The 27,555-nt window shown below is 38.8% G+C and overlaps 7 protein-coding genes across 10 annotated transcripts; 2 read left to right on the forward strand and 5 right to left on the reverse strand.

Annotated features, from left to right (window-relative positions):
- Nucleotides 1-105: 105 nt before the first annotated feature.
- LOC17893650 (formin-binding protein 4) lies at nt 106-4,370 on the reverse strand. 4 transcript variants are annotated; one of them, XM_006296892.2, is made up of 9 exons: nt 4,216-4,370; nt 3,861-3,947; nt 3,265-3,368; nt 2,455-3,191; nt 1,150-2,339; nt 960-1,039; nt 700-863; nt 487-607; nt 106-396 (listed from the first exon to the last, which is right to left on the reverse strand). In XM_006296892.2, the coding sequence occupies exons 1-9, from the start codon at nt 4,298-4,300 to the stop codon at nt 313-315; spliced, it is 2,652 nt and encodes an 883-aa protein (XP_006296954.1). In that variant the 5' UTR covers nt 4,301-4,370; the 3' UTR covers nt 106-312. The 4 variants fall into 4 exon arrangements, with proteins under 4 accessions (XP_006296954.1, XP_023641555.1, XP_023641556.1 ...); XM_023785787.1 differs by lacking the exon at nt 4,216-4,370 and adding an exon at nt 3,531-3,641 and having other exon boundaries at nt 3,861-3,948; XM_023785788.1 differs by lacking the exon at nt 4,216-4,370 and having other exon boundaries at nt 3,598-3,942.
- Nucleotides 4,371-4,740: 370 nt separating this feature from the next.
- On the reverse strand, nt 4,741-6,693 carry LOC17891475. The gene is made up of 6 exons (XM_006298020.2): nt 6,595-6,693; nt 6,103-6,404; nt 5,780-5,957; nt 5,554-5,646; nt 5,296-5,383; nt 4,741-5,202 (listed from the first exon to the last, which is right to left on the reverse strand). Exons 1-6 carry the CDS (start codon nt 6,654-6,656, stop codon nt 4,912-4,914), a joined length of 1,014 nt encoding a protein of 337 aa, XP_006298082.1. The 5' UTR covers nt 6,657-6,693; the 3' UTR covers nt 4,741-4,911.
- Nucleotides 6,694-7,272: 579 nt separating this feature from the next.
- Nucleotides 7,273-8,139, reverse strand: LOC17893201. The gene has a single exon (XM_006299574.1). It carries the CDS (start codon nt 8,137-8,139, stop codon nt 7,273-7,275), a length of 867 nt encoding a protein of 288 aa, XP_006299636.1.
- Nucleotides 8,140-8,822: 683 nt separating this feature from the next.
- Nucleotides 8,823-10,056, forward strand: LOC17893567 (RNA-binding protein pno1). Its single transcript, XM_006298474.2, has 2 exons — nt 8,823-8,897; nt 9,227-10,056. The coding sequence occupies exon 2, from the start codon at nt 9,255-9,257 to the stop codon at nt 9,897-9,899; it is 645 nt and encodes a 214-aa protein (XP_006298536.1). The 5' UTR covers nt 8,823-8,897; nt 9,227-9,254; the 3' UTR covers nt 9,900-10,056.
- Nucleotides 10,057-10,145: 89 nt separating this feature from the next.
- On the reverse strand, nt 10,146-13,426 carry LOC17891996 (DNA damage-inducible protein 1). Its single transcript, XM_006297721.2, has 15 exons — nt 13,161-13,426; nt 12,947-12,979; nt 12,654-12,784; nt 12,434-12,554; nt 12,221-12,337; nt 12,077-12,142; nt 11,825-11,887; nt 11,682-11,726; nt 11,470-11,531; nt 11,285-11,378; nt 11,097-11,189; nt 10,942-11,011; nt 10,767-10,837; nt 10,589-10,672; nt 10,146-10,505 (listed from the first exon to the last, which is right to left on the reverse strand). The coding sequence occupies exons 1-15, from the start codon at nt 13,224-13,226 to the stop codon at nt 10,377-10,379; spliced, it is 1,245 nt and encodes a 414-aa protein (XP_006297783.1). The 5' UTR covers nt 13,227-13,426; the 3' UTR covers nt 10,146-10,376.
- A 427-nt stretch (nt 13,427-13,853) lies between these two features.
- On the reverse strand, nt 13,854-14,473 carry LOC17893443. Its single transcript, XM_006298862.2, has one exon. The coding sequence runs from the start codon at nt 14,252-14,254 to the stop codon at nt 14,048-14,050; it is 207 nt and encodes a 68-aa protein (XP_006298924.1). The 5' UTR covers nt 14,255-14,473; the 3' UTR covers nt 13,854-14,047.
- A 6,115-nt stretch (nt 14,474-20,588) lies between these two features.
- Nucleotides 20,589-27,081, forward strand: LOC17893549 (enhancer of mRNA-decapping protein 4). Its single transcript, XM_023786747.1, is given in 13 exon segments — nt 20,589-21,551; nt 21,673-21,722; nt 21,879-22,035; nt 22,143-22,361; nt 22,689-22,817; nt 22,958-24,510; nt 24,512-24,521; nt 24,793-25,152; nt 25,233-25,352; nt 25,469-25,639; nt 25,731-25,895; nt 26,291-26,416; nt 26,507-27,081. Coding segments are annotated over 13 exon segments (4,071 nt in total). The 5' UTR covers nt 20,589-20,840; the 3' UTR covers nt 26,807-27,081.
- Nucleotides 27,082-27,555: the final 474 nt, after the last annotated feature.

Genomic DNA, 27,555 nt, shown 5'->3' on the forward strand with positions numbered 1-27,555 from the left:
AAGAAAATGTTTGAGAATAAATAGTAAAACCCACATATAGGCAAGGTCGGATTTGTACAGCAACGTGTACAAGTCACCTTTTTAGAGAATAGTTGGGTTTGGTAATTGAAAAGAGAACAAATTATAATTACGTTAGCATTGGGAAATAGTACAAATGATCTTTTCAAATAGAAAGAAGGGTGCATCGACCATATCGCACATACAACACTAGCTCTGTTATAAAATTTACATAAAAGATAAAGAGTGGAAAATCTAAAACAAAGGCATCTCAGAATCAAATAGTGAAAATTGGGTCGAGAAAGCAATTGAGATTCAGGTAGTGGGTCGTGTCCAACTGGTTTGAGATGTGCTTGTATTCCCATAGTACACTTTTTTGGTAGATTCGTCCCAGTACGCCTGCCAGAGAGATAGTCAGGTGAAAATGTTTTAGCGACTGCGTTTGTATATACAATACAAAACACTAGTAAAATGGTGAAAGCTTAATACCTGCCATCCAGAGGGGAGATTTGCTGAGATTTTGCTTAGATCAGGTTTTTGCTGCTTCTCTTCGTCTTTCTTCTGAGACTTCTTCTCGGCTCGTTCTTTCTTCCGTTTCACTTTCTCACGCCTAATCACATCATACAACCACATTGAGTCATTAACTCATGTTTTACTCGAGGACAAGATAAATTAGATTTGACATTACACAGAGTAACTAACCAGTCACCAATGAGTGGTTGGAAATTTGCGTTGTCTTTAGCCTCTCCACTAGCAATTTGTCGGGATTTCCATTCTTCGATTTCTCGTTGTCTTTTTCTATCTAGGATTCCGTAATCATCTTCTTCTTCTTCACTATCATTTAGCTCCTCTTTCGCAGCTTTCCACTGAGCACAAGTGGGGAGACACCTTAAAGTTTTAGATCTAAGATAATCTAGAAAAGGGGTTTGTTTGTGACAGAGATTCAAAAATAAATAACATACCTTGTCAACCAAACTCGAAACCTTTTTATTTGACCTCAATGTGGATGTAGCAGCTACTGTCCGCTTTTTAGTCCGTTTCACTGTTACCAAAGCCAAAGACTTATAAGCAATAACTCAGAGCATGCTCAAACTATGGATATGATAATCAAAAACTAAACCACGATTAGAGATCAATGAAGAATGATCATACCTTTAGTTTGACCTCTTGTTAATAGAGACGATCCACCTGTAACGTCTGTGGATTGAGAAGCAGTTCCCGAAGATGCAATCCCAGCAGAGTCACTTGTTCTCAAACTAGGCACTACAACTGTAGAAGAATTGCTTGGGATGTTGTAATTAGCAGAACCAACTCCATTGTGATGCAATGATGACTGCACGGAGCTAATGACAGGAAACAGCGGAGCTACACCATTCAAATTGTAATAAGCTTCACCGACATTGGCTGCTGCAGGAGTAACTTCACTTGTCCCAGGAACAGTTTCATAGTAAAATGTCGACTGGGGAAAAGAAACCTGCGATCCGTCAACATGGCCATAGAACTGAGTGTTAGAATCTGGAGCAACAGCATTCGCAGTATATTGATAATTGGGCCCTGGATAGGATAAGTTGTATTGTGTAGCATAATCAGTAGATTGCTGCATATAACATTGAGGTACGGTGTAGGGTACTCCCAGAGAGTCACTGGGAAAGGATGGTACATCGCCATTTTCAGGTGGTGGAGGAATTGGTTCACCATAACTGTCTGGTGGCGGTGGAGGAACATCTTCACTCTCAGACGGCGGTGGCGGAATCCATTCCTCACCTGGAGGAGGTGGAACATCTGTTTGAAGGTTAGATGGCTCTGTTCTGAACATTTTACCATCAGAAGCATCTATCACTTGAACAGAAGACACTGGAACTGATTCTTCAACCTCCATATCAACATCCATGTCAATATCTTCAACATCTGGAGAGCCAGCCTTCTCAGTTGAAGGAATAATATCAGACTGCCCAGCTGGATGACTTCGGGAGTGTTTAGGAGATCCATTGCCGCTCACATCCGCTGATTCATCTAAATGAAGAGATTTTCCAGATTGAGCTAACACTCCTTCTCTACCACTGTCCTCAGATTCACTTTCTGTATTAGCATCTGCTACCAACTTTTCTTTTGGAGGGCTTTTGTTAGTCTCTGCAATTTCATCCATTACTGCAGATTTTGCGAGCTGGTAAATCTCATCATTAATACTGTCTTCGAGACGCTTAAGTTGTTTCTCAGTGTGAAGCCAAAAAGCAAGTAAAGGTGAGGTTTCCAATATGAGCGCCTTAACATCAGAATGTCTGACTTCAACCTCTAGAATGTACTTTGATATCTGCTCATTGCTGTGAAAGTTTCCATGGGACCTATAAATTTTAGAAATTAAAGTTAATCATATTTTAAAGAAGATAAGGAGCTGTGATCTCTTTACCTAACAATATAACATATGTAATTCAGAAGACACAAACTAGAATAGCTTACCTCTTCAGAGACCTCAGCTTCTCCAGTAAGCCTTCGCTCTGACTCAACAAGCGAGATGAGAGGTCAGTAACCGCTTCTTTATCAAAATTAGTATGCACATGATCTGCATTTTCTGTCCTTGCAAGGTCCTCCTGACATGGTTGGATGTTAACAATAGGTTCTATCCGACATTCAAGTTGACCATCAGTTCCTAAACTTTTGACATATAGATCTTCACTTTTGTTTCTCTCATCCAGAGCAACAGTTGAAAACGTCGAACAGTCAGTTCCTGTGAAACTATTTTGTGCGGGTAGCAAATAGCTTGGTTCAACACCAGATATCAAGGTGGACCCATCTGTAACCATGGGTCCAGACTCATTGTAGCATGTCCCATACGCACTGGCAGTTTGAGTCAAAACTGCAGGAATTTCCCACGAAGTTTCCCCAGTTTCTGTATTCCAGTAATAATACTGATTGCTCTCCTCATGCAAAATCGTCTTCCACTGCGAAGTAACACCTGTGGGAGCATGGAGCTCCAAAGACATGCTGCCAGATGTTTGAACTGAAGCAACTGTCTGCTTGTTTAGTCCATCCAAGATTGTTGAGTTATTCACTGTGACAAAACCACTATCTCCTTCAGCTTGAAAATCAAGTGAAGAAGGATCCTCCCCTGTCTGCAGGTCAGCCATCTGCATAGTGGTGTCTGCACCTGAATTGATATTTGTATCTTTGGGTCCTTCCTCAAGTAATCCATCAACCTGGTATAAATAAAGTCATCAAGACTAACAGAGACATCATCAGTAATTCACTACTCCGTTTTATATAAGTTACCTGCTCATTTTTATTGGCTAAAGAACTATCTGCAGTAGCATCTTCTTCCACCTCATCATCACTATACTGCCCAAGTAAAAGCAAAGGGTTTTCTGTTTTCTGACCTGAAAATAAGAAAAGTAAAGCGTCAAAATTCGGAAACTGTACTAACTACATACCTAGATGTCAGTTATATGAACTGATAGAAGAATAGCTAGGTGATATTTTAGGTAGCATTATAAAGTAAAAAAGGATCAAGAATAGCGTCAGGAAGATGTTTCAGCGACCTGCCACAATAAATGACAAAGCCGTCAGTTAAGCGTAGCAAGCCAAAACAGCCAGAGACATACGAACCGCTAGAAGCTAATTCCAGAAGAAAGTCCCCAGAACGCTTGAAGCTGCAAAATAGAGCAACTCATTCAAAAAATCAATGTGTCTTGGCCTGAACCGATGGCATACGATGTCCTCAAGACCACAACCACTAGAAGACAAACAACATAACATGTGTTCGGAACACAAATAAGAATTATCCCAATTTTGCACGCCATTAACATGTCGAGCACTTTATGAGCTTTGGCTACACATAGCGGATTTTGAAGATAGCTGATGGAACCCACCTGAAGAAGAAGGTGAATTGGGTAACTCATTGGGCTCTCTTTTTTCCCGCTCAACTCCATCACGCATATCTGAGCCACCCAAATCTCCTACAAAATATCAAAAACATACACTAAAAAAAAGGCCGAGAAAAGCAAATCCGTAAATTCCTATAAAAATCTATGAAAAAATTATCAGAAATCTTTTATCAGCTCCACGTACTAAGCATTCATCAAGTAGCTTTCCTCAATTAAGAAAAGAGAACGAATCCCCAAATCCATCAATCTAATAGATTTCATCGAACTAAAAAAAGCAGAAAACGAATCGAAGAAGAACGATTTTAAAAAAGTGTCGAAGAAGGAAGCAAAAAAAGCATACCAGAGGGTTCCGCAAAGAGATCAAGCTTGACACGACGGCCGGTGCTACTCATGGAGGCGAAACGACGCTCTTTTCTCTTCCCCATCAGATTTCTTACTCTCTCTACAGACTCTAACCTTTAGTTTCAGCCAAAGAACCCCCAACACAAGGAAAAAAAAAAACAGAAATAGCTTTGGTGTCGCGTCGAAGGTTAAAAACATCTATTCCGAATCAAAACGACGCCGTCTTCCCAAATAGCCGCCTAACTGTCAAAAACGTTGTGCCGTTTTTGTTTTTTGTTTTTATTTTGCATTGCTTGTAGTTTAATTCATGGTGGGCTTATACTAATTCTCGAAAAATCAAAGTTGTGAGGCTTTTGTTTATATTGGCCCATGTATGTTGATTGATTATAATAAAATTTAAATTACTGTGAAAAACCATTATAACCCATGTGTATTCAAGTTGATCGAACTCAAAACTTCTTAGTTCTTCGTTATTACCAACTCTACCAAGGATGCGATGCGACACGAAGGTATGCTCTCGGATACAACGACAACAAATCGTGTGGTCAGTTGTGTATATAGTTACAAAATTTTGAGGTGTTCGTGTTGTAACATTTTAAACCTGGTTGTTGTTGAGTTAGAAGTCTCTGAATTTAACACTAATTCATGGAAAGATCTTGACATCACTCGTGACTGGGGACTTATTAAACTATGATCACGACTCATGAGTACACTCTAACCTCTTTAGAAGCTGGGAAACCACACCCCAGTTGAATCCCCTGTATTGAAGCCACCGGATGACTCTAGCTTTTCGAGTGTCTATAGGCAAGTCTCGGCCTTGGAGCCACCGCTTTGATGCCTGAACAAAAAGCTGATCCACTGCTTCCTTGGACAGCCCATGCTTTGGTTCTTCTTCTTCATCTCCTTCCTTGCATTGGCCTTTCTCAAAAACCAGCTTTATGGCCATCTCCGAGTCTTCATTACTTATGCCTTTCTTAAACAATGCCTGATCCATACGTCATATACTCACTTCACTTTAGTAGTGAAAAAGATTGGACCACATTTGTATTCTCATAAGAAATGTAAATGTAAATATTACTTGCTTGATCCGCCTTGGTCCCCAGCTTAAAGAAGACCATCTAGATCGAGAGAATGACTCCGCATACAATTTGTCATTGATGTAACCTCTGAAACACAAAAACAAAACGTTGAAAGAGAGATTTTTCTTACTCAGATTTTTAATGAATGGTTAAGGGGATAATGTTACAACAAAAGCAACCTAGGTATCAAGGAAAAGAAACACATGATGATATGGATCCTGATTGGAAACAAAAACAAAAATTAAGAAAAGCCTTACCGGATCTGAAAATCATTGATCACGCTATCAACAATTTCAAGAGGATATTTCTTTCCAATAAGCTTCTTCTTCAGCTCAGCTACTGAATATGCTCTGGTACAAAGAAGAAACGCAGAATAAGATGATAGGGAATAATACACACAACGAAGAAGGAAGAAGAGGAGACATAAACCATTCTGCATCATTTTAAACTGAAGCTACACAAAATCGAAAGTTGCAAGCAAACCTTAAACCGAGATAGCGAATAGCACTATTCTCTGCCTCTTGCGTGGTTTTGCAGGCATCTTTGCTACTCTTGGCCTGCTCAGCTTCCATATGTATTCTGACTTGATCATAAGCTTGTTTGAGTTGTCTGGTCGACTTATAGCCTCTAGATGTAACTTCGTTGCTGCTTTCTTCCAACTCTGCAAAAGGATAAGAGAAACGTGGGTCTCAATGACGCTTGGTTAGAAGCCAAATCCTAACCCCAAGAAACAGGATATTAAAATCCAATACACAATGATCCCAATCTAGTAGCATTTATAATACCCATGGCCAAACTCACAATACCTTCATCAGAGTCATCACCAGACACAACATTCATGTAACTTCCAGCAACATGTGTATCCTTCAGACCCGATAATGTGCGCTCTGTTGCCTCTTCACTGTTACACTTCAGTAGAGATCCCAATACATTATGATCCAATCCACCAGCATGTATACCTTTCTCAGAACTATCAACAAAAGGCTGAGATGTCAAATCTTCACCAATCTTGCGAGACTTCTTTGGAACATACTTAACCAGTCCAGAAGAATAGTGTTCCCGCTGCTCTGAGCACAAGATTCTCGGCGCAGAGTGACTCTTCTTCACCCTAACAAAATTATCAGAATAGGATTAAAACTACGTCCTAAACAGCCTAATGATTTCTTAATTCTCTCAAACCCCATAAACGTTGAAACACAGAAGGCAAAACTTGTATTGCTGTTAGACTAATTAAACGAGGAATCAGATTAATGGAATTTTCCATCATTTCGGAGATTTTGTAGTACAAAATAACTCACCATGGAATAAAGAAGACGCGATGTTGGATGCCAATCGATAACCTAAACCCTTGTTTCAGCATCTCCACAATTGAGGAATTGTAATCTCCCAGACCGTCGTCCTAGTGTGCTCCAAGATTTTTGCAACATTCAAAGTTTCTTAGCTGCTAGAGTGCGCGTGGCTCATCTAGCTGCTACCGTGCGCGTGGCTCACCTTGCTGCTACCGTGCGCATGTGTGATAAATATTTGTGTGTTTACTTATTTACCCTCTCGTCATTATTAATATTGAACTAGAAGAGATATTTAACCTAATTACTGATAATAAATCAGACATATAGTATAGTTTAATACAAAGTTTCAACTTGTTTTAGCAAAAAGTCATACCAATTACACAAATAGCCGGCATTTACATATGAGTCTGACCAACTCACATGTGTTTATGTGTTTGTGACTTTGTCCATGACAACAACCACACGACCATTATGAGAATCTACTACACTATATGAAAAATGTTACAAACATACAGTAGTATTAAGGACATGCTAAATAATCAACTACGTAGCTAACAAAACTAAGCTTGACAACAACAAAAAAAAAATCATATACATAGAACTTCTAGTTGTTGACATTAAAATTCTGAAAATCATATTTAGAAAAAGAGAAAAAAAAATCATTACTCATTTTCCGCAAATTGTTAATCAAACTTTGACGGCATAGAGAACATGGCAATACTTGGGCGACGAATCATCATCATCCTCCACAACATCACCATGGTCATCAACATCAGCGTCACCATCACCATAGCCACCGTTAAAGCTAAGACTTCTAGACTCGAATCCAGATTTAGGCTTGAAAACGAACAAACCACTAGACGAGCCAGAGGTTTCGAACAACCAGTCATGAACGTCCCAAAAGATCTCCACGGAAACACCATCACTCACCGTCACAACCTCATTCCCTCTAAATCTCCAATTCAAATTCATTATCCTAATCGCCGGCACACCATCCACCGTGATCCACATCTCTGGATCGTTAGGACCTGAGAGAGATGTCTCAATCACCACCTCGTTCTCCCGCCGTGACTCCCCACCTCCAAACGCCGTGCGCGTGTAGAAAACACGTTTCCCGTGGACGTGTTCTTGCTTAGAGACCAAGGCAGCTTCTGTGGCTGAAGGGTTCTTCTTCGTCCTCTTTAATGCTTCGTTCTTTAAATCCCCAATCGTTAAAACAACGGCATTATGGGATACGAGGGATACGTAGAAGCCTGAGGAAGGTTCAGGGAAGTTGGAGAATTTGGCTTGACGAAAATCCCAGTATACGTCAACCCTCGTCCCGTTAGCTTCTAAGTTCTTGAGACCCTTTTTAGCCCAAAACGAAGAACCTGAAAGATCTATCTTCACTTGTTGTTGATTATGATGATTATGTTGTTCGTCCTTGAGATTTTCGATTTTGATGGTTAATGAATGTGAAGAGATGGTCTTAGACCAAGTGACGTCTACGTTTTGCGATGTATTGGCGATTTCAACTACGTAGATTAACGAGACAGAGCTGGACTGATTAAACATTTCTCGTATATATGTTTTGTTGTTTCTTGAAATCTTTATCGGTTTAAATGAGGCATGGATAAAACCCACGGACTTAGCCTCGGGTTTATAATTGTCATTGAATAATTTGCTTGATCCTCGAGATTTAAGAACTTGGAATTGTTCTCTAGAGAAAATCAGAAATTTTTGTTGACCTGAATTTGTTTGGTGAAACGAACTAAACTAAACCGAAAGTTTTTGTTTGATTGATGTTTACTATGAATAGATTACTTCTAAGTTTGGATCTTCATCATGAGTCAGAACCCTTGTTTTGTAATAACTTGTGACCTTTACCTATCTTTAGTAACACACACATATAGAGCTTGTTAGGGAATATTCTTAAATTCACTCATCTATTATTCCTAAAATCATTTTCAACGAACTATGCAGAGGGTAAAATGTTTCAAACAACATTACACAAATACATGTGATCTCTGCTTGTGTATATTTTCAATATGCTAGTATAATTATGGTGAGCCATTCTCAACTAGTTCTTTTTGCGTAAATAGGCCACGCCCAACAAATATAAGGGCCAAAGTTTATGAAATCTATTATGGGCTTGAGAAACCCAATGGGTAAATTTAAATGGAAATTACCCAAACGATGTCGTTTAGGTCCGGCGACATGAATAAAACCCTAAGCTTTAAAACCCTTCTGATAAAACAGAAAACTTCATCTCTGTTGCAGCAGCTCCTCAATTGTCCCGTCCTCCCGCCATCAGATCCCAATCAAAGTTTCTGGTACTCTTCGATGTCAATCATTTTTTTCAGTAGATTCATAGTTTTCAATCGATTTCTCTATTGAAAGTTCCTTACGAGCTCAATTGATTCTATTTGCATAATAATATTCTCGAGTTTTTGTAATTTGAGATACTTGTGTGTAACGATTTGAGTTTTTATCTATATGGGTTGTGTTCAATTTACTTTCTATCCGGGGTAACCGTTGGGGTATAGCTTGAGTTATGAGATTTTCTGGGACCTGGATTGATTATTAACTAGTGATTCTTAGGAAACAAATGATGTTAAGATTTGATAGCGTGTTTGGTTTCTTATGGATGTTTAATTCATAGCTTGTAGGTAACAATTTTCATAGAAGAAATGGCAGAGTCTACTCAGATGGAAGTTGAGACAGCAGCACAGACTGTGACGTTACCGGCTAAACCAACCTTCAAGCCTTTGAAGGCTCATGAAATGTCTGATGGTAAAGTTCAATTCAGGAAAATATCAGTACCTCCAAACCGATACTCTCCTCTCAAGAAAGCATGGTTAGATATCTACACACCCATCTATGATCAGATGAAGGTTGACATTAGGATGAATCTTAAAGCCCGTAAAGTCGAGCTTAAAACCCGAGCTGACACTCCGGACATCAGTAATCTGCAGAAGGCTGCGGATTTTGTACACGCTTTTATGCTGGGTTTTGATATCCCTGATGCTATCTCTCTTCTGAGAATGGATGAGCTGTATGTTGAGTCTTTTGAGATCAAGGATGTCAAGACTCTGAAAGGCGAGCATTTGTCTCGGGCCATCGGGAGATTGTCTGGGAAAGGAGGGAAGACAAAGTTTGCTATTGAGAACTCGACCAAGACTAGGATTGTGATTGCAGACACTAGGATTCATATCTTAGGAGCTTTCTCCAATATTAAAGTCGCAAGGAGTTCACTTTGCAGTCTTATAATGGGATCTCCAGCTGGTAAAGTTTACTCGAAGCTCAGATCTGTCTCTGCTAGATTAAACGAATAGTTTTAATGCAAAATTTTGGAACATTAAATCTGATTTTGTTCGAGTGATCTTTGTAATGAAATTTTGCTGAAGAGAATGTTCTGGTGTTCTTTAAAAAATTTGTGTTGTAGAATGAAAGTTTTATTTAATCTATGATGTGCTATTGGACTCGTTTTAAGATGGTATCGATTTCTCATGGGATACAAGTCGGAACACTTTAACAAAAAGAAATAAGAACACTTGCATTGAATTTCTGTAAACCTTGAGTAAAAGAAATACGAACACTTGATTTGCATTTCTGTTAGCCCCAAGTCTGCTTATTCGACATCATAAACATCTGAAGATGTAACTAAGACATGGTCTTTGCATTTCCTATGTTTTGTAAAGAAGATCTATAAAATACAAAAAAAAAAATGAGAAAAGGAAGCAGAATGTGAAGAGTCTCTTTAAATCACAATTTGTTGGTCGTTGGTATATAAGACCACTTTAGTTTAATCCTCAGCCTCCAAAGAGAAATCCAGCGGCTTGTTCTTCGTTTCCTTCAAACAATCTAAGAGCTTGAATCACTGCTTCGCGGGAGAACCCTAACTCCACAAGCTTTGCAATCTTTGCTTCAAATTCAGGTCCCTATGGATTACATGATGAAATGATTAATAGAGACAAAAAGAAATCAAAAGAAGTGAGACTAAAACTTTGAACACGGATTTGACCTCTGATGTGTTCTGCCTTTTAGGTTGTTGGCTCGTTGGGTTTGCAACCGTGTTATTCTTCTTCTCTGTAAACCCAGAAGGGACCTACGGGACCAAAAGTTGTTGATCGTAAAAAAATATTTTGATATATAGTTTATCAAAACCAAATATAAAGAAGACAGTATGCAAATGTTCTTACCGTTGCTCCAGAGCCGGATGCTTCATTTGGAACACGTTCTTCATCCAAAAATCGGGAAGGGATGTCTTTCTCTGAAGTAAGTATGGTTTTGTCAGGTCAGGTCAATTAAAAACAAAGATAACGAACATAAAAGGGATCATAATTTTCAAGATTGAGATGGTAGTAGAGAACTAGCCTTGCAAAAAGGGAACAGACACTTCTCCTCCCCCAACAGTCATGACGTTTTCCTTCAAATCTATAGTGCACTACACATAAAAAGAAAGAGAGTAACGGTTTGCATTTGGTTGAAACAGATCCAATAAACTCAAAGTCAAAGGATGGAGATGTTACCTGATGCTTACGCAGCATATCCAGGCCAAACAGGAATTCCATATTAGGTGAGTCCAGTACCACAAATGAACATGGGTAAAAGTTATTCCCAATCTGCATTGTTAGAGATTTTAATTTCTTATGCAAGGAATAATGAAACAGAAAAACAAAGGGGCAAACCTTATAAGAAAAAGATTGTAGGTGTTTACCTTGATTGGAGCAACATGAATGCGGCCCAATATCTCTGATTGGCCAACACCATGAGCAATACCTTTATAGCGTTGATCCATGAGTCTCAGCAATCTAAAAGTAAGTACATTATTTGACGAGAATCGTGAGTTATTCCATCATTCTACGTTAAAAGAAGTACTAGAAGAAATAAAAACTGAGTTACCCGCATCTCTCAGCACAACTCTTGGATATAATTGTCGACTGTGCACCACTATCAACAAATGCCTGGAGATGGATTAAAATATAGGATCATAACAACAACAAAAAATATCTAAGGAGTGCTCAATAACATCTCTAAGTGCACTGAGAGACTGGGAAAATTTGAAAACAGATAGCAAGGTGAAAAGAAGTTATAATCTGGTTGCCAAATTCTACCTTCAAAGGTACGCCATTGACCTCCATATCTACATACAGCATTATCTAAGGAAATGATAGAAACAAAAAACAAAATAAATCAAGTCTGTGTATCAAATGGTTTAGTAGTTTCAGAGCATAAACTAAAACAAAAGCATACATACCACCCGAGCAAAACCTTCAGGATTATGTTCAAGGGCAGCTTCCCAGTTCTCATCAATTCCTTTCTGCCCAAATGTGTCAAGACAGCACAAAATGTCAAAACTCAGAAATGAAACAAAATGGTAACAAGCAAATTAGTAGAAAAAAAGAACCTAACCAAAGTGAAGGATTGCATTCAGGAATCACAAAGGAGTTATTTGCAACTAAAGTAGAATACAAGAGTTCAGTACATGTAATGTAAATAAGAACCATACCTGTCGAATTGCAGCTTCGATTTTCTTCTGTGCTTCAACATCAAAAGGATCTGCATAGAGAAGGGCCTGCAAGGAGGGAACTTAAGCAGAATTATTTGATTGTGGTAAATGTAACTTAATGAGTGGAAAAACTGAGTAGCTTACGAGTTCCTCTTCCTTTTGACGCTGTAAAACAGATCGCTGACGATGCCTTGCACGTAAAACGTCTTGTAACTTATTTAAATCACTTCCAGAAATTACTTGTGCAAGCTCGGGATCTGTCTGCAATTCAGAATATAAAAGCCAAGTAAAGAGAGTCATAAAACGAAAACCAAGAAGAATATCATACTTTTAAGCTAAGTAATCATCAATACATACCTGAAATAGCTGTCCCATTAGATTAGAATCACCCCGAATGTGTTGTTGAAAGGCTGCAGGGTTCGAAGCTGAGCCATCAGGATTCATGGCCAAATTAGGCCCTGTTGTTGGGGCGGCACCACTGAGAAAGCAAGCAAATGAGACAAACAAAAGTACCATATTCACAAACAGCAATACCAAGATTTAAAAAAGGAGAATCAAGAGGGTAAATCAACCGTACCCAGATGAGGTATTGGAAACCATCATCATCAATAAGTCATCATCCTTAACACCCAAGGCACTCAGTTTATCGGAATTCCCCATCTCGTTTCCATTATACAACAGCTGCTGCTGCTGAATCGGAACATTGGACTGCTCAATGATGCAAGAAAAGAATACAAAATTAGCATAAGTTGTAAAAACCCATAAACCCGAGATTTCAGCAAAATTCAAGCTTCGATCTTTGATCTTTCTCAGTAGCAAGCAACACATTTCCAAGATACAAATCGAAAAAAGAGATCTAAGAACTATTACCTCAACCTCGAGCAAGGCTTTAACATTCTCAACCTACAGGACAATATACTTAAAGGATCAGCAAATAAGCAAATCAAAAAAAACTTTCGGAAACGAGAAAAAGTAGTGAAACCCAAGAACCTCCATCGACCAATCTGACAAGTGCATTGTGATAAACCAACAACCCGATGAATCAGGAAAGTTAGGGTTTTTCAGAAGAGAAAAAAAGACTTACGGTTTCATGAGAATCGACATCAAGAGTGATGATTTGTTCGCCGGCGGTCATCACAGTGATCCTCATCTTTGTAATCGTCGTCTGTTTTTGGGTATCTCTCGGTCTCCTCTTTTTACTTGTTTTGGTCAAATCAGAAACTCTGTGACTCCCGGAGATTGCTTTACTTGTGGTTTTACTCTGTCTTATGGGAGAAGCCAAAATTATACGGTAAGTTAACCCGAACCCGCTACCTGACCAAGTGGCTCTAATAATGTCACGATTGTTTAAGTCCCGGAACTACCCCTGGTTTGCTTTTTATGGGTTACTCTACTAATTAACCTACACTATTTTGTTTTTTTGCTTAGCCCCGACAATTTATAATGTCATCGCCTGATTTGAGATTTATTAGCTATATTCAAGATTATTTTAGATAATTTCTTATAATATATGTAAAAAAATTAGGAAAGAGGTCAAGGCGTACGAAGCGAGAATATTACTTTTTGATTGTCATCGAGAATCTGTACTGTTGCTTATAGATAAGAATAAAAATTATTTTCCTTTTTATGCTCTCTTTATATGGTTTGAACTTTTTTTTTTGCTTTAAAAGCTGTGGTGAAAACTTTTAATATAATGATGAATACGAATCACATACGTTACGTTTTCTTTTTTTCTTTTTTTTGGGTGGAACAGAATCGAAACAAAGACAATATTGAATCATCATGATCATGAGTAAGGAGGTCAAAACTAAAACTCTAATTTTATGAAACATTCGAATGCACAAGTAAACATCAATGTGAGAAACTGGGGAAACTTAAGAAAAAAAACAATGGAAATTTTTTTAAAAAACCTAAAGAATCGCTATACCCAAATGTGGAATTTTCAAAAACCAAATGAGAAGGTAGAGCTAGCTAGGTAAGAGCAGGGGGGGCTGGGAAACCGTAACCGCGACGTCCAACAGCACCGGCGCAACCAAATCTGGGATCGCAGTCGAGATGAACAGATTCGTGGATCTTGTGAAATCCATCCTTGAAGACGCCGAACCCAAATAGAAACCCAATCGCGATCACCACCAGAAGCAAACACGTGCACAGCATGCAAATCCGTCCACAACACATCTTCTTCGATCCAGATTATAAATCCTTCGATCCTTCTCTTCTTCGTCTCTCTCTCTGATTATTTTTTAAAAAATATTTGTCTCCGGAGATTCCGAGATTCGTCTATATAGAGAGAATGGAGTTTTGTTTGTTGGTTTTTGTTGGCGAGAATTGTGGGGAGAGAGAGAATGAGAGATGATAAATTTAGTGGGTAGAGGAGAAAGCGAAGAGATATAAAGAAGAGAATTGGAATTGTTGTTTGTGCTTTGCTGTGTGGACGTTACGCCTATATTTCTTGCTTTTAAAGCTAATCCAACAACGGTCTCTTTATTATTTCCTTTTCTTGTTTCACTCTTTTTTTTTATTGGCTCCGCTCAATCATTCCCTTAAATCTTAATTAACCTATTTTGACTGCCGAGCCTTTATCTTGTGGGCCTGAGGCCCATAAAATTCAACTATTTTCCATTTTTTTTCGTTAAGGCGGTGATGGTCATTATTCCAAATCTCTATATATATCATGTGTAGAGAGCTTGTTTCTCTTTTCTTCAGAGACCTACAAATCTCTCCGGCTGCGATTTACTTTATTTCCTTTTTTGTAGCCGGTTAAATACTAATTGCTTTAGGGTTCGTTCGTCTCTTTTATGTTTTCGATCTAGGTTTAATCCTTAACAAAGGAAGGAAGTGGTGTTGGGTGTTAATTGTACTCAGTCCCAAATCGTTGCACAAATGCCTCGGCTCGGAATAAAAAAAGAATGGTGATGGATTCATACGATTTGGGACTGATTCGATTGATACAAAAAACCCTCCTTGTCCCGTTGTTGCGTAATTGGTCCCGTACTGTTCTATAAGCTTATGATTTGGGGTTAAGAGTGTGGTGCATGATACTTGGTCCCATATTGCCTTGGTTTAAAACCAGATCAGATGGATTATTAAGGCCTGGCTGGTTATAATATTGCGGTAGTCTTTTTTGTTTTCGATTTTGGGTTGGTCGTTAACAAATAAGATGGGGGTGGTGCTTGTGTTAATCGAATTCAGTCCCAAATCGGTATACAAATGCCTCGGCTCGGGAAGATAAAAGAATGGTGATGGATTCATACAATTTGGGACTGAATCGTTTAATTCGAAAACCCTCTTTGTCCCGTTGTTGCGTAATAATTGGTCCCTAAATCTCATTTCAAATGCCTCGGTTAATATTCCATTCTTATGATTGGGGTTAAGAGTGTGGTGCATATTACATGGTCCGTGTCCCATTCTGTTCTATATATTGTCTTGGTTTAAAACCAGATCGGTTGAAAAGTAAAGCCTTGGCTCGGCTATAAAGGATTTTCTTTTGGTGGTGGTGCATGCTATATGGTCCGGAATCGTTTATAACAGATCCCAATCTTGAGTCTTCCATGACAATTGGTCCCAACTTTTTATAAAATCCCATTCTAGCTTATCAAAGTGTAAGCTTATTGTCTGGAAAATACTGTGGTTCATGATAGCTTGGTCCCTGATTCTCTACTTGATTGCCTTAATTAAGATGGGAAACTTGAGAATGTGAAAGAGTGTGGTGCATGATACTTGGTCCCTGAATTGTCCATATAAATGCCTCGGCTAAAAACCCATTATAAGCTTATTGTGAAGCCTATGGTGCATGATACTTATTTTGAGGGAAAAAACACAAGTCTTTGAAGTTTTTATGAAAACACAAGTCCCTGAACTGTCCATATAAATGCCTCAGCTAAAAACCCATTATAAGATTTGTGTGAAAGAGTGTGGTGCATGATACATGGTATCTGATTAAGAGTGTGGTGCATGATACTTGGTCCTAGTCCCATATTGTTCTTAACAATTTCCTTGGTTAAAAACCACAGTGAAAGCTAAATTCTACTAAGGTTGGTTAATGACAAAGAGTGAGGTGCATGATTACTATACAGGGTCCTGGATTCCCTTTTCAAATGCCTTGGTTAAAACTTGAAACCCCATTGGAAGCTAATCTTAATAAGCTTGGGAATGGGAAGGAGTGTGGTGCATGATATATACAGATGCCTCAACTAAAACCCCATAATAAGCTGATCATAATAAGCGTATGATTTGGACAGAGTGTGGTGCCTGATATTTGGTCTTAGTCCCAGATTGTTCAAAAATCTCCTTGATTAAAAACCAGACTGCAAGTTATTTCAATAGGCATACGCTCATAAATGGAAAAAGAGTATGGTGCATGATAGGTGCATGATATACCTGCCAATACAAATGCCTCTTAATGCCCCGATTGATATTGCTGCATAACACTTTGTCGATACAAAAGTTACGACTCAATTAAAACATTCAATATAAGTTCATCAAGAGCTTATGAATGGGAAAGTGTAGATGGTGATGCATGATATTTGGTCCAAAAAATATTAAACAATTACCTCAGGTCATCAAGAAAACAAGGACCTAATGAATGGGAAAAAGATGCATGATACTCTGTTCCTAGTGTCTATAAAACAAGGATTATCTGTTCATAAAATATTTAAACAATTGCCTCAACTTATCAAGAAGACAAGGATCTAATGAATGGGAGCAATGCATGATACTCTGTTCCTAATGTCTATAAAATATGCCTATGTTCGGTAATATTCTAATCAGATGTCTCGGTTTACAATAACCCATCATAAGCTTATGATTGGAGGTTAGAGTGTGGTGCATGATACTTGTGCCGAGTCCCATATTGTTCTATATATTACCTTGGTTAATAACCAGATCAGTTTAAAACTAAAGCCTTAGGTCGGTTATAAACGGAGAGAAATTTTGGTGGTGGCGCATGCTATTTGGTCTGGAATCGGCTTTACAAATCTCTCGCTCCAGTCTTCCATAATAATTAAAAAGTAAAAACTCAGTAGATGAGTGACTGAAACCATAAAAGAAAAAAAAGAAGGATACGAGTTGGTCATGATGGTAACAAATGGAAGTACATGTATGCAGGAACTTGAGAATGTGAAAGAGTGTGGTGCATGATAATTGTTCCCTGGTTTGTCCATATAAATGCCTCGGTTAAAAACTCACTATAAGCTTCTTGTGAAAGAGTGTGGTGCATGATACTTGGTTCTAGTCCCATATATATTGTTCTAACCATTTCCTTGGTTAAAAACACCACAGTGGAAGCTAAATTCTAATAAGCTTGTATAAATGAAAAAGAGTATAGTGCATGATTCTCCAGTCAAATGCCTCAGAGTTAAAAGCCCATTGAAAGCTCATCTTGATAAACTTGGGAATGTGAAAGAGTGTGGTGCATGATATACTTGTCAATACAATGCCTCTTAAAGCCCCAGGGTAAGCTAATCATATGAAGCTTATGAACATGAACTAGTGTGGTCCGTGAAACTTGCTTCCGGATTGTCTATGCAAATGCTTCGGTTAAAACTTAAAACAACGCATGATAAGCCAATCGGTTGATACTGCTACATAACACTTTGTCTATACAAAAGTGACGACTCAATTTTAAAACACACAATATAAGTTCATGATGAGCTTATGAATGGGAAAGTCTAGATGGGAAGGCATGATATTTTGACCCATAATGTTTTTTTTTTTTAAATTGCCTCAGCTCATCAAGAAGACAAATATCTAATGAATGAGAAAAGGATGCATGAAACTCTGTTCTAAGTGTCTATAAAAAATGCCTCTGTTCGGTTAACGAATCCACATTGTCAAGCTTATTAATGAAAAAGGGTAAATTGGTGGTGCAGGAAACTTAGTACCGAACTCTTTATAAGCTCCTTTCAGGTTTATGAGTGGTAGGGAATATGTCTTAGTTAAAACCCATTGGAAAGCTAATCGTAATAAGCTTGGGAATGAGAAAGAGTGTGGTACATAATAATACTTGGTTCCAGATTGTATATAAAAGAGCCTCGGTTACAACCCTGTTGTAAGTTTATAAATGGGAAAGAGTATGGTTCACGAGAGACTAGGCCCGGATTGACTATAGAAATGTTATCGGTTAGAAAAACCCATTGTAAGCTTATTATATCAAACTTATGAACAGGAACTGATGTAGTGCGTGAAACTTGCCTCCGGACTGTCTATTCAAGTGCATCGGTTAAAACGCATTACAAACCAACCGGTTGATGTTGTTGCATGACAACACTTTGACTTTGTCCCAATTTGTCTGCAAAAGGTGGCAAACTTAGTTATAACAACACAGTACAAGTTTTTCATGAGCTTATATATGAATGGGAAAGTGTTGATGGTGATGCATGATAATTGGTCCCGAAAAGTTTATACAATTGCCTCAGCTCATCAAGAGCCACCGAATGGGAAAAAGATATATGGTACTCTGTTCCAAATGTCTACAAAAATGCGTCTTTTTGGTTTAAAAAGTCCATATTGTCAAGCTTATTAATGGAAAGAAACAAGGGTGGATGGTGGTTTAACCAACTAGGTTTCGAAAATTCTACATGCCTCAGGTTCGGCTAAGTAAAAACCTCATCTTAAGCTCATTTGAAGTTTACGAGTGGTGTTGCATATAGGGACATGTATGTCTGTTATCAAATGTCTTGGTTCAGAATACTCATGGGGAGGTTTTTTAATGAATAAATGGGGGTGCATGATTGGAACTATGTCATGTGTTCATTTATACAAATGCCTTGACTTGGTAAAAATTAGTAGTAAGCGAAGTGAAGTTTAAGAATGAGAAAAGGTTTGATGGTGTTGCATAATAACTACTGGAGAAAGGGGTTGATTTATAAGTAACTGGATGCTTATGAAGGGGGTTGAAAAATGGTTACGGTGGCGAGCATATATAAATAAAGAATTATGTTCCTTGAGCACACAAGCTTATGAGTGAGGAAAGGGATTCAACCAATTCATTTGGGAGAATTCAAGATGGTCATGTAAACCAAGATGCTGTCAAGGTGGTGACATGCAGACATGATGATGTCTTTTAGCCTGAGTCAAGGCATTTGATAAGAAAAATTGCATGCTACTTTCATATCTCGTAAAAAGAGATTGTTGTTCTAACCAAGGTTTTTATATGTATATTTTGCAGGTCTTAAAAGAGATTTTTTCTTGGAAGAGCAACAGGAATTACGAAAAGTTTCTTCCTTAAAAGCGATTCAGGAAGGTTGATCATCATGGTGATTAATTTTTGAAAGGTCGAGAGTGGTGGACTGAAGAATCTAATTGGTAATGCTTTTTTGAGACTTACATAACATAAAGTTTAACTTATTGTGCTGCTAAATTTATTATTGCAGGACTCTCTCCGATGGGATAACATGAGCAAGTATCACCTTCTGCAGCGTTAGAATTGTCTGATCAAGTGATTTAATTATATAACCATAGAGAATTAAAAAAAAAAAAAAAAACCCCAAAAAATACAAGTTTGGTATCCGCTCTAGAGAATCTTGATGAAACATCAACATGTATTGATGATGATGTTATCTCGAAGCAACAAGAAGGTTTATGCAGTCAAAGCATAATTGATTTGAGTATTCATCTATGATCTGTCTTCATCTTTAATTTGATGGAATCGTAAAAGGACATTACATTATACAGATGAGTTGAATTTGACCACGACAGTAAAACAGAAAAATTGAAGATTACAAAGCAAAATCTTGATACTTATATTTTGGTTTAGTTCCTCGATAACATCTTTTAAGGTATTCAATAGATGCCATGTCCATCTATACCACAACCAGGCAGCTAGCTAATTAGATTGTCTCTGCATTAATGGTGATCTTCTTTCTTTCTTTATATGTTTGCATTTACAAGTTCCTGAATAAGAGCAAAGTTGGAGACAAGGATGATGATAGCATATAAGAAACATGTGGAAAATCCTGACGAAACATGTGGTTCATGTATGGGTTATATATATAGATATATATATATATATATATATTTTAATTTATAAAAAGAATGTGATTTTGAAGAGAAGGTTACATGGAGAATGTACAGATGAGTATGAAGACACTATGGGAATCTTATTAGAACAATTGAGCAGTTGCATAGCAAAATCTATATCTAGTATTTGGTTTCTGGGTTCAGTTTCATTTTTTTGCTCAGATATGGGAGGTAACTTTTCTTCTTTGACAGGCAAAAAATGCACAAGAGTAATGGATGTATATAGTATATACAGATTTTTTTTAAGGAAGGTAAAGTGAATCTCCGGAAATATATAAATTGGGTAATGGGATAACACGGCCCAAACAAGAAAAATCTGAACTTATAACAGAAGAATCCTCATACTTTTAATTATTTACACGATTATCACCCCCGTAATGTTTTGTGAATCTGGATCATGCCCCTCAATTTAATTTTCATTAAAAAAGAGAGAGAAAAAAGTAAGTCTCCAAAAGTTCTCTACCTGTTCTCCCTTTCAAGTCATCATCGTCTCTCTCTCTCTCTCTCTCTCTCTCTCTCTATTGTTGCTCTCGCTTCTCTCTCTTCTTTCTTTTCTTTTTTTGTATGTGACTTTCAGATCCGCCGAGTCTTCTTTTTGTGGAATCTTTTCAAGGGAGCTCAGTATTTCACTAACCCTAGCTTCGGCGATCGATTTCACAAACCCTAGCTTCGGCGATCGATACACCTCTCTTTTGATCCATTTCACAAACCCTAACTTCGGCGATCTTAAATCTGCATCAAATCCATGGCGTCTTCTCCTGGTAATACCAATCCTCACAATCCTCCTCCGTTTGATCTCGGTATTCTCTTCAAACCTTCATCCAATCCTTACCCGGCGCCGCCCGCATCTTATCCTCCCCCCACAGGTCCATTTCTTCACAACCAGTACGATCAGCAGCACTACGCTCTGCCTGCTATATCCGCTCAGCCATCGCCGGTCACTCAGGCGCAACAGGATGTCTCTTCCTCTTCCTTGGCGACTAACTTGCACCCACAGAGAACGCTCTCTTATCCCACGCCACCTCTCAATCTCCAATCTCCCCGTTCCAATCACAATCCTGGAACGCACATCCTCGCTCTCCTCAACAACAACAACGGAGGCGCCGTGGCTAACCAAGAGCCATCCCATCAACCCCCGTTAGTGAATCACAACGAGATCGCGCGTTCTTTCCCCGGTGGTTCGGGTCCTATTCGTGTCCCGAGCTGTAAGCTTCCCAAAGGAAGGCGATTGATTGGTGAACACGCCGTGTACGATGTAGATGTGAGATTACAAGGGGAGATTCAGCCACAGCTGGAGGTGACTCCGATTACCAAATACGGTTCGGATCCTCAGCTAGTTGTGGGTCGGCAAATCGCAGTGAATAAGGTCTATATATGCTATGGATTGAAAGGAGGAAACATTAGGGTTCTCAATATAAACACAGCATTAAGATCTCTGTTCCGGGGCCATTCTCAGGTTATTTTACTTCTACTCTTTCAATTTGTGAATTACTTACTGAAGTATCCATCTGGTTTAATCGACCTTTTTCGCTATCAGCATAGTTACCATCTAGTTCTAACTACTTTTTTATGTCCAGAGAGTGACGGATATGGCTTTCTTTGCCGAGGATGTTGATATGTTGGCCAGGTAATGTTCTGGAACTGTTGTCTAATCAGGCTATGCCATTTGTAGATAGATGGAACAAGGGGGCTCATTCAGTTCTTCTTTGTTTATTAGAATTTATTTGGTTAGCTTCTTTTACTTTGTGGTTTATACCTCTACTTTTCTGTTTCTTTTAAACAGTGTTAGTCTAGATGGAAAAGTTTTCGTGTGGAAAATTTCTGAAGGATCTGAGGGAGATGATCAACCCCAGATAACTGGAAAGATAGTTTGTGCTCTACAGATTCTAGGAGAGCAAGACACCAAACATCCACGTGTTTGTTGGCACTGCCACAAACAGGTATTTGAAATACAACTATTGCATAGTTTGTTTCTTTGAACATGACCTTTTCAAATTTACGCTCTGCTGTGTCTATACTTCTGATTGCGTGAAGTCCATTTTTCCAGGAAATTTTGGTAGTTTCTATTGGTAGACATGTGCTGCGAATTGATACTACAAAAGTTGGCAGAGGTGAAGTATTCTCTGCTGAGGCACCTCTCCAGTGTCCCCTTGATAAGCTGATTGATGGTGTCCAGATTGTGGGTAAACATGATGGAGAAGTTACAGATTTGTCAATGTGCCAATGGATGACCACGCGCCTGGTTTCTTCTTCTGTTGATGGCACGGTTTGTGAATCTTTCTATCATTTTGCTGCACTCTTCCAATTTTAATCATCCTTTTTTTATACCTTTCTGAAAATGAATCTTGTCTTCCAAAGAACTAATGTTTAAACTGATTACATAGCAAACTTGGTGTTTTCATTACTTTTTCGTAATTAGAACTAGTCAGCCTTTTACTTTGCTTCTGGTAGTGCATTTGACATTGAAAATCTACTCTAGCCCATTTTAAAACTAAGTTTCGTCTCATACTTGCACTGTGTCATATCTCTGATCAATTGGTAGTATTTTTGTGTCCGTGAGTCTCATTCCTTCTTCCTTATAACTACCGTACAGATTAAGATATGGCAAGATCGTAAAGCACAACCACTTGTAGTTTTGAGGCCTCATGATGGACATCCAGTCAGTTCAGCCACGTTTGTGACATCTCCTGAGAGACCTGATCACATCATACTTATCACAGGGGTAATTTTCTTGAATGAATATTATTTACTTTTCTCAGCTCTATCTAATGTTATTGGCACTGCTGTGTTGAGTATACAATTTATGATTGTAGCTTTCCTTTCTGCTAAGCTGCTGACTCTGACGGAATGTTCTTCTCGTAGGGTCCTCTCAATCGAGAAATGAAAATCTGGGTCTCTGCTGGAGAAGAAGGGTGGCTTCTACCAGCTGATTCTGAATCATGGAGGTGTACTCAGACACTTGCCTTGAAAAGTTCAACTGAGTCACGGGCTGAAGAGGCATTTTTTAATCAAGTCATAGCATTATCTGAAGCAGGCTTGCTTTTACTTGCAAACGCAAAAAGGAACGCCTTATATGCTGTGCATTTGGACTATGGTAACTCCCCTGTTGAAACGCGGATGGATTACCTGTCAGAGTTTACAGTCACTATGCCCATATTGAGTTTTATTGGGACAAATGATCCTCCAGAAGAGCCCATTGTTAAGGTTTATTGTGTTCAGACTCTAGCAATTCAGCAGTATACATTAGACTTGAGCTTGTGCTTGCCACCACCTGTAGAGAATATGGGTTTGGAGAAGTCAGATTCTAATGTATCGCGAGAGGCAAACCTTGTTGAAAGCACGTCAGAACCATCTGGACTGAAACCTACAGACTTACCTTCAGTTGATTCAGTGCCAAAACCTTCTATTATAGTGAATAGATCGGAAAGTGCTAATAAGTTGAGTTTTACATCCGCCGAAGCCACAGCACAAGCAATTGTTCCACCCAACGGTGAACCAAAAACTTCTGCCTTGCCATCTGAGACCAGTGGTGCAGGTTCTGCGTATGCTACGTCACCCAAACTTCCTCTAAGTCCCAGACTATCAAGAAAACTTTCTGGCTATCACAGTCCTGTAGATGCTATTGAGCCAGTAACACCTCATCATGAGCTTGGTGGCAGAGCACCTTCGGCTGACTATTCTGTTGATAGGCAAATGGATGCTGTTGGAGTAAGTAGTTGTGATGTGTCATCCATAGAAGAAAATTCAAGAAGCAAGGACCCAAATGTTACACCTGATGATGATTTGTCCGGGATGCGAAGCCCAGCAGCCTTTTTCAAACACCCCACTCATCTTGTAACTCCTTCAGAGATATTGATGGGCGTTTCGTCTGCTGAAGCCTCCACCACCAATGAAGACAGGAGAGATAGAGATGCAAATAATTTTCAGGACGTGAATAATGATGCAAGAGGTGCAGAAGTTGAGGTGAAAGAAGTAAGTGACACAAGGTCAACACAGAATGGTGAAACCAATGATAATGATGAAACTGCGAATCGCACTTCAGAAAATAGAGAAAAAGTCTTCTGCTCACAGGTTTCAAATCTCAGCACCCAGATGGCAAGAGACTGTTATCCTAGTACAGAAGGAACTTTCATACCAGGGGAATCTAAGGCTTATGGAGAACCTATACAGGCTGGAGATGAAAGTGGTCTTGACACGAGAGGTGTGTCTGCAAAGCTTCCTGAGTCGGGTTCATCTAGTGGGCTTCAACAGTCGTCAGCTGCAAATAGCAAAGGGAAGAAGCAGAAGGCCAAAAATTCACAGGGTCCCAGTCTGTCATCTTCATCCTCAAATCTGGCTGAATCCTTCAATGAGCAACGTGAGAGCTTAAGTCATCCCATGACAGATCCACTTCCTCAGTTCCTAGCTATGCAAGAACATGAATCAGGTGACATATTGATCTTGAAACCAATTAGTACTCTATTCTTAACAATATCTGTATTTATACTCTTACATCATTCAGTGATTCACTATAAAATTTGTTATTACCTTGATTTGGCACACAAGAGTTCCTTCATTTTAAAACAAAAATCAGTTTTCGTACCTAACTGGCAGTTATCGATGATAGGTTATCGCTTCATCTTAAGACGCACCTTGGTAATTTTTGTTGTTGTATTATTTGTTGACTTAAACCAATATTTGATTTATTTTGCTTCAAGATAATGGCTTCGCAGAAGGAGATGCAGAGACAACTATCAAATGCTGTCACTGGCCCTATCGTAAAGGAAAGTAAAAGACTAGAAGTGGCGTTAGGGAGAATGATTGAGAAATCCAGCAAGTCAAATGCTGATGCTCTATGGGCTCGCTTCCAAGAGGAGACTGCTAAGAATGAAAAGGCATTGCGTGACCATTCACAGCAAATTGTGAGTGCAACAACAAACTTCATGAGCAAGGAGTTAAATGCCATGTTTGAGAAAACGATAAAGAAGGAACTTGCTGCAATTGGTCCAGCCCTTGCACGTTCAGTTACACCGGTTATTGAAAAAACTGTATCTTCTGCAATCACAGAGTCCTTCCAGGTTCGATTTTAACTACAAATGTGTAGCTAATTCTTGAAAAGGTTCATTGTTGTAAAAAACCTGCTTTCTCTTTTATACAGAGAGGAATTGGTGACAAAGCAGTTAATCAGCTTGAAAAATCTGTTAATTTAAAGCTTGAAGCAACAATAGCTAGGCAAATTCAAGCCCAATTTCAGACCTCTGGCAGGCAAGCCCTCCAGGTAAATTGGAGTTTCACCTTATGGTACTTTACAGTACTGTCTATAAGTCTCAACAGCATCATAGATTGACGGAAAGTGAGGTGATCTTTTTATATTCTGCCATTTGTAAACTTCAGGAAGCGCTTAGGTCGGGTCTAGAGTCCTCAGTCATACCTTCTTTTGAGAGGGCATGCAAGACAATGTTTGATCAAATGGACTCAGCTTTCCAGAAAGGGATTGCTGAGCATACAAATGCAGCCCAGCAACGCCTTGACTCTGGACACTCCCAGCTTGCTCATACTTTAAGGGTATGATGGAAAGTCATTCTTCTTGTGGCACTGTTATGGTTGTTAAATCCAGTCATTTATTTCCATCTTTCTTACGCTGTTCATTCTACAGGAAACAATTACTTCTGCATCATCAGTTGCTCAAGCCTTAAGTCGTGAATTAGCCGAGAACCAAAGGAATTTCCTAGCTCTCGCAGCTGCTGGAGCAAATTCTGGCGGGTCAAATCCCTTGATTACTCAACTAAGTGGCGGACCTTTGGGTGCTCTTCTTGAAAAGGTTTGCACATCTCTGGAACTAATTGATAACCATGAATCTTGCGTTTGTCTAGTGGATGGGCCTTGTAGTTGCTCTTGGTGGCTTGAAGTGGATTCTAGCTGGTCAGAAATCATAGTTGAGTCGGTTAGTTAGCGAAGAGAACTAACATCTAAAAGGGAAGTTTAGTCAGAAGAATTGAGCATTCGGGATTGGTCTAGGATCTTGGTTTGGGATTAGGAGAGTTTAGGGTGCTCACCCTAGGGTTATATCTTTGGTTTTTGGCGTCAGTTTATTCTCTATTCATCCTTTGTAATTGAATCGGAGACTGAATAAAGAGAGCACCATGTCTGGATCTTATCAGAATCCTAATTTTGTCATTTTCTGGGTTTTGACTATAGCAACATATGTTCTTCCAGGCTGAAGCACCTAAGGACCCAACAACTGAACTTTCAAGGTTGATATCTGAACGCAAGTACGAAGAATCTTTCACTTCTGCTCTACAGAGAAGCGATGTCTCTATAGTATCATGGCTTTGTTCTCAGGTGAAATTTTTGTTAGTATTTCGTGCATCATAAGATCTTGTAAGCATCATTTTTACATAAGATCTCATGACACTGGTTGTGGCAAATTAGGTGGATCTTCGTGGACTATTGGCTATGAATCCACTTCCGCTGAGTCAAGGCGTGCTTCTTTCGCTGCTGCAGCAGCTAGCCTGCGACATAAGCAAGGACACATCTCGTAAGCTTGGTTGGATGACTGATGTGGTGGCAGCCATAAACCCATCAGATCAGATGATTGCAGTTCACGCTCGCCCAATCTTTGAACAGGTCTATCAGATTCTGCACCATCACCGAAACGCACCGGGGAGCGATGTCTCAGCCATCAGACTGATAATGCACGTCATAAACTCCATGCTGATGGGCTGCAAGTGATATCTCTATCTCTCTGTATCTCTCTTCTTGTTCGTTGCTTATATAAAACATAGGAATACAAGAATCACTCGACTCTTCTTTGTATCTCTCTCTACGTTTGTTAGATTTTTTTTTTATTTCTCTTTCAGTTTTGGTTTGAATTTTGTATTTCTTTTTCCATCCATCCTTTGAAATGTAAAATCTGCTTGTTTCATATATTACGTATACTCTTTGAGTATTGACTCTTGATTCACAAGAAGATCATATGCAAAAGCCAAATCTATGTTTGGATGAAAGCTTTAATTTTTTAAAAATGTTGTATTTGTTTGGATTATTCACAGGTGTGTTTGTTTGTCACTAATTATTTACTGTTGTCGTCTTTTTCAGCCACAGTTTCTGTAAAACACAGGCACGTACGTATACTGATTCTGTATTTTATTTTCAGAGAGAAAACGAAATTGATCAAACATATTCTAACAAACAGTGCTTTACCATTATTAATATTCTATAACTTGCTGTAGAAAAATATTCTATCTTTTAGTTATGCTGAAACAAAAAGTTTGTCTTTAAAATAAATTAAAGAGAAAAACATCACTTAACTTTACTAAAACCAGATATCTGGTCCTCTGGTTTTGCTTATATTTTGGTGTGAAATGTCAGTCTTGTTTCGACGTTGCCGTAACCCGATCCGAGGAAAGTGTGATAAACTATGTGTGGTTCTATCTTGCTAGGTTATAAAGATTAGCATAGGATGATTTCTTCTTCTATCT

The sequence above is a fragment of the Capsella rubella genome, unplaced genomic scaffold (genome assembly GCF_000375325.1).
Source record: "Capsella rubella cultivar Monte Gargano unplaced genomic scaffold, Caprub1_0 scaffold_3, whole genome shotgun sequence".
Lineage (NCBI taxonomy): Eukaryota > Viridiplantae > Streptophyta > Magnoliopsida > Brassicales > Brassicaceae > Capsella > Capsella rubella.